A 3,809-nucleotide genomic window follows, 5' to 3' on the forward strand; every position below is an offset into this window, starting at 1 on the left:
GGGATGCCACTGATAGGATCTCTCCTTGTCCCACCCAGTGTGCAGCTGAGTTAACACTTAACCTACACGAGGCCCGCAGGATGCGAGCCCTCCAGGAAGGCACACTGGGAAGAGTGGCAGCATTGATGGTACCAGCTTTCCTTGCTGGAAACATCTCCCACATCACCACCTTTATGCCCAGTCACCCAGCCTTCTGTAGAGCCCAACAGTTCCTGGACCAGCTGTTTACGAGGTGAGCACATGCCCCCTTCCTCTACACAGGGATGACTCTGCCCACTGCTAGCTGTGTGCTTTCTCTCTGAGCCTCAGTTTGCCCTCTGAAAAGTGGGGTGGTAGAGACTGTGGGGACAATCCAGGGCAGGTGCTTACCTGCTGCCTGGCTCTGCAGAAAGGGCTACTAGATGTGCTGTGATAATTTATGGCAATTATTTCTCTCAATTATTTCCCCAGGAAAACTCACCCATCAGTGGCCTATGTCATTTGTGGGGTTTCATCTTTCTTTCTTTCTTTTTTTAGTTTTTATATTTTTCTTGGTCTGTGGCATTTCTGAGATTGCAAAAGCACATGGAAAACAACCAGTCAACAAGATTGAGAATCCACTTAGCTGATCCTGGTCATTGTCTTTGGTGTTGGCAGATTAGGGATTTCTTGGAATAGGAGAGCCCCTAGGCCCACTCAGCCATTTGAGACAGTTTTGGTTGGCATTCATTTATTCGACAATGTGTATTAAGCACTTACTGTAAGTCATCACTTTTGAAGACACTTAGCATAACTCGGCCAATGAAACAGACACAATTCCTGGGCCTGCAGTCTACTCAGTGAATCAGACAATCACTCTGTCCATCATTCGCAGGTCCAATCCCCCATCCATCAGATCTGATGCTGTCAAGATCTTTTCCACGACTGGAGGCATACCTCCTTATAATGACCAGAGAGACACACTACAGGACCAAGTAAAAAAGTGAGTGGTCTTTGGGTCCAGAAGGAGGGCCTCCTGTATCTACAGGATGGAGGCTGTGGATGGGGAGGGCCTGGCAGAATTGTGACCTTACACATCATCTGATTCCCAATGGAGGCCTGAGCCCTGGTGGCTTCTATTCTGGTAGTAGAGGAGTCAGAGAGGACTGTGGATGGGGCCCCCAGCCTCATAGAACTGAAGCAGAGGGTGGGTTGAGAAGTCCCTCAGAGTCCCAAACCCACCCCGATCCAATCCTGCTCTGCCTGCCCTTATTCACAGTAATCTCTCCTGATCAGTCACCAGGATATGTGGTGAGCAACCTGCTCACAAATCTGTCTCAATACTCAGTACAGATGCCAGATGCATAGAGGGTTGGGCTGGACAGGGGACAGGACTTTCAGGACAAATGTCAGGGGGAAGAAGAGACTCACACAGACTCCATGTGAGCTGCTCAATAACCAGGCCTACTACTCTCAAAACAGCTACACAAGTGTCAGGAATGGCATGAAGCTGTCCCCTGGATGGTCAGGGCAGGCACAGAGGCCCTGTGCCAAACAAGGGTGCCATGGAAGGGCAGTGTGCAAGCAAAGACCAGGACTCTGACACTGCTTCCCACCTGCCTTTCCCCAGGACTATTGCTTCTATGATGGGAACCTGGCCTGACAAGGTGCAGGGTTTTGGCAGGGCTCTCCACTTCCCCTGGTTCCAGCTGAAGCAGGCCTCAGTGCAGGTCCACTTCCCTACCTCACATCATGTGGCCCTTGCCCACCTTGTTTGGATCAAGCTGGAGCATCTAAAGCCTACAAAAGCCTCACCAGAAGGTGAGGGGACTGCAGTCTAGGAAGATGACCAGGGGAGGGGAGGTTCTCAGGCTGGAGTTCCCTTCAAGGCAGTGGCTTCTCTCCTGTCTTTGGAAAGGCCTGAGAAAGCAGTTGTGTGCAAGTGTGTGCTGTCTCTCTCTCCTGTTCCAGGTCCACATCCAGGGATCCAGAGCATCTCAGAGCCAAAGGAAGAGCCTGTGCATGGGCGAGCATCTGGCCCAGTCAGAGGTCCTGCACTGGCCTGGTCTGGGATGAAGCAATACCAGAAGCCGTCATGGAGGCGTCTTTTTGAGGCTTATTTCTTTCTTTCTTAAAATTCTAAGCAATTATCCTAAACAAATCCTATATAATAAAGTTTAATATGTTAAGTGTCCATTCAACCAGTCAGCCATTCAACCAAAGTGTAATATGTTAATGGTATGCTAAGGCCACTGAGCTGCTCACTATGACATGCACTGACCACCAGGGTGCAGATGCTCTGACTGGTAGGTTAGCTTGCTGCTGAGGTTCAGCCAATCAGGACTGAGTGAGATGGGCCGGACATGCCCTGGAGCACTCCTGCAGTTCCTCCCTGGATGGTCAACCTCCCTCATCTCTCTCCAGCCCTGATTATGCACCAGTGGGGTCTATAAGACTGGCCTGCACCCTTTTTAAATCAGGACCCTCTGGTGTATATCTGAGAGCCAGTTTCGGCCTGATCCTGCAGGTCAGGCTTAGGGATCCTACTGGTGCACAAATTTGTGCACCAGGCCTCTAGTAGATAAACAAGAAAATAAACCCAAATAATATGGTAGCTAAAAATAATAATTTCCATTAAATGAATTATGTCATTAAATGAAATATCCTGGAACAAATAGAAATAAAGTTGATTAAAAATATGCATAGATAATACCTGCTCATATACATACATGTACATCATATCCTATCTAATAAAAGAGTAATATGCAAATTGACCACACCTAAGCTATACCCACAAGCCATGCCCACCAGCCAATCAGAAGTGAGTATGCAAATTTACCCAACCAAGATGGCTGCTGCCATGGAGAGAGCAGGAGGCTTTGGTTTCCCTGGCAATGGAGGAACCCTGCTTTCTGCCTGCTCTGGCACTGCCTTGGAATCTGCTCAAGGCTACAAAGTTTCAATTATAGAAGATAAATAAATCCCAACAAAAATGGCTGTGGCCATGGAGTGAGCAGGAGGCTTGGCTCCCCTCAAGGCTACAAAGTTTCAATTATAGAAGGTAAATAAATCCCAGATACCAGGGCCTCTGCTTGGGAAGTAGGGGGCATAGCTGGCCTGAAAACCACCACAGGCCCCTTGCCCAGGGTGCCCCATGCCCTAAGGGAACCCCCACCTTGATCCGGGACATCCTTTAGGGCAAACCAGCCAGCCCCCACCAGTGCACCAGGCCTCTATCCTATCCAATAAAAGAATAATATGCAAATTGACCATCACTCCAACACACAAGATGGCTGCCCCATGTGGTCAAAGATGACTGCCCCCATGTGGACACAAGATGGCTGCCACAAGATGGCCAGCAGGGGAGGGCAATTTGAAGGGGCCAGGCCTGCAAGCAAGGGCAGTTATGGGTGATCAAGCCTGCAGGGAGGGCAGTTAGGGGTGGCCAGGTCAGCAGAGAAGGGAAGTTGAGGGCAACCCAGGCCTGCAGGGAAGAGCAGTTGGGGGTGACCAGGCCTATAGGGGAGGGTAGTTAGGGGCAAAAAGGCTAGCAGAGGAGCAGTCAGACATCAATCAGGCTCATTTGGATCAGTGAGAGCATTGGTCCTAGGACTGAAGGGTATGGTTTTGAGTCTGGTCAAGGGCATGTACCTTGGATACAGCCTCAATCCCCGGCCCTGGATGGGGCACACGTGCGAGACAACCAATCAATGAATCTCTTTCACATTGATGTTTCTCTATCTATCTCTTCCCCTCTTTTCCACTCTCTTTAAAAATCAATGGAAGAATATTTTCAGATGAGGATTAACAACAACAACAACAAAAGACTGAAGGACAGTCTGACTTGGATC

At 49.3% G+C, this 3,809-nt stretch overlaps 1 protein-coding gene across 1 annotated transcript; it reads left to right on the forward strand.

The window, feature by feature from the left end:
- Window positions 1–1,360: 1,360 nt before the first annotated feature.
- On the forward strand, window positions 1,361–2,137 carry LOC118724936. Its single transcript, XM_036448705.2, has 2 exons — window positions 1,361–1,779; window positions 1,930–2,137. The coding sequence occupies exons 1-2, from the start codon at window positions 1,524–1,526 to the stop codon at window positions 2,091–2,093; spliced, it is 420 nt and encodes a 139-aa protein (XP_036304598.2). The 5' UTR covers window positions 1,361–1,523; the 3' UTR covers window positions 2,094–2,137.
- Window positions 2,138–3,809: the final 1,672 nt, after the last annotated feature.

This window comes from Pipistrellus kuhlii, unplaced genomic scaffold (assembly GCF_014108245.1).
Source record: "Pipistrellus kuhlii isolate mPipKuh1 unplaced genomic scaffold, mPipKuh1.p scaffold_m20_p_2, whole genome shotgun sequence".
In the NCBI taxonomy this organism is placed as follows: domain Eukaryota; kingdom Metazoa; phylum Chordata; class Mammalia; order Chiroptera; family Vespertilionidae; genus Pipistrellus; species Pipistrellus kuhlii.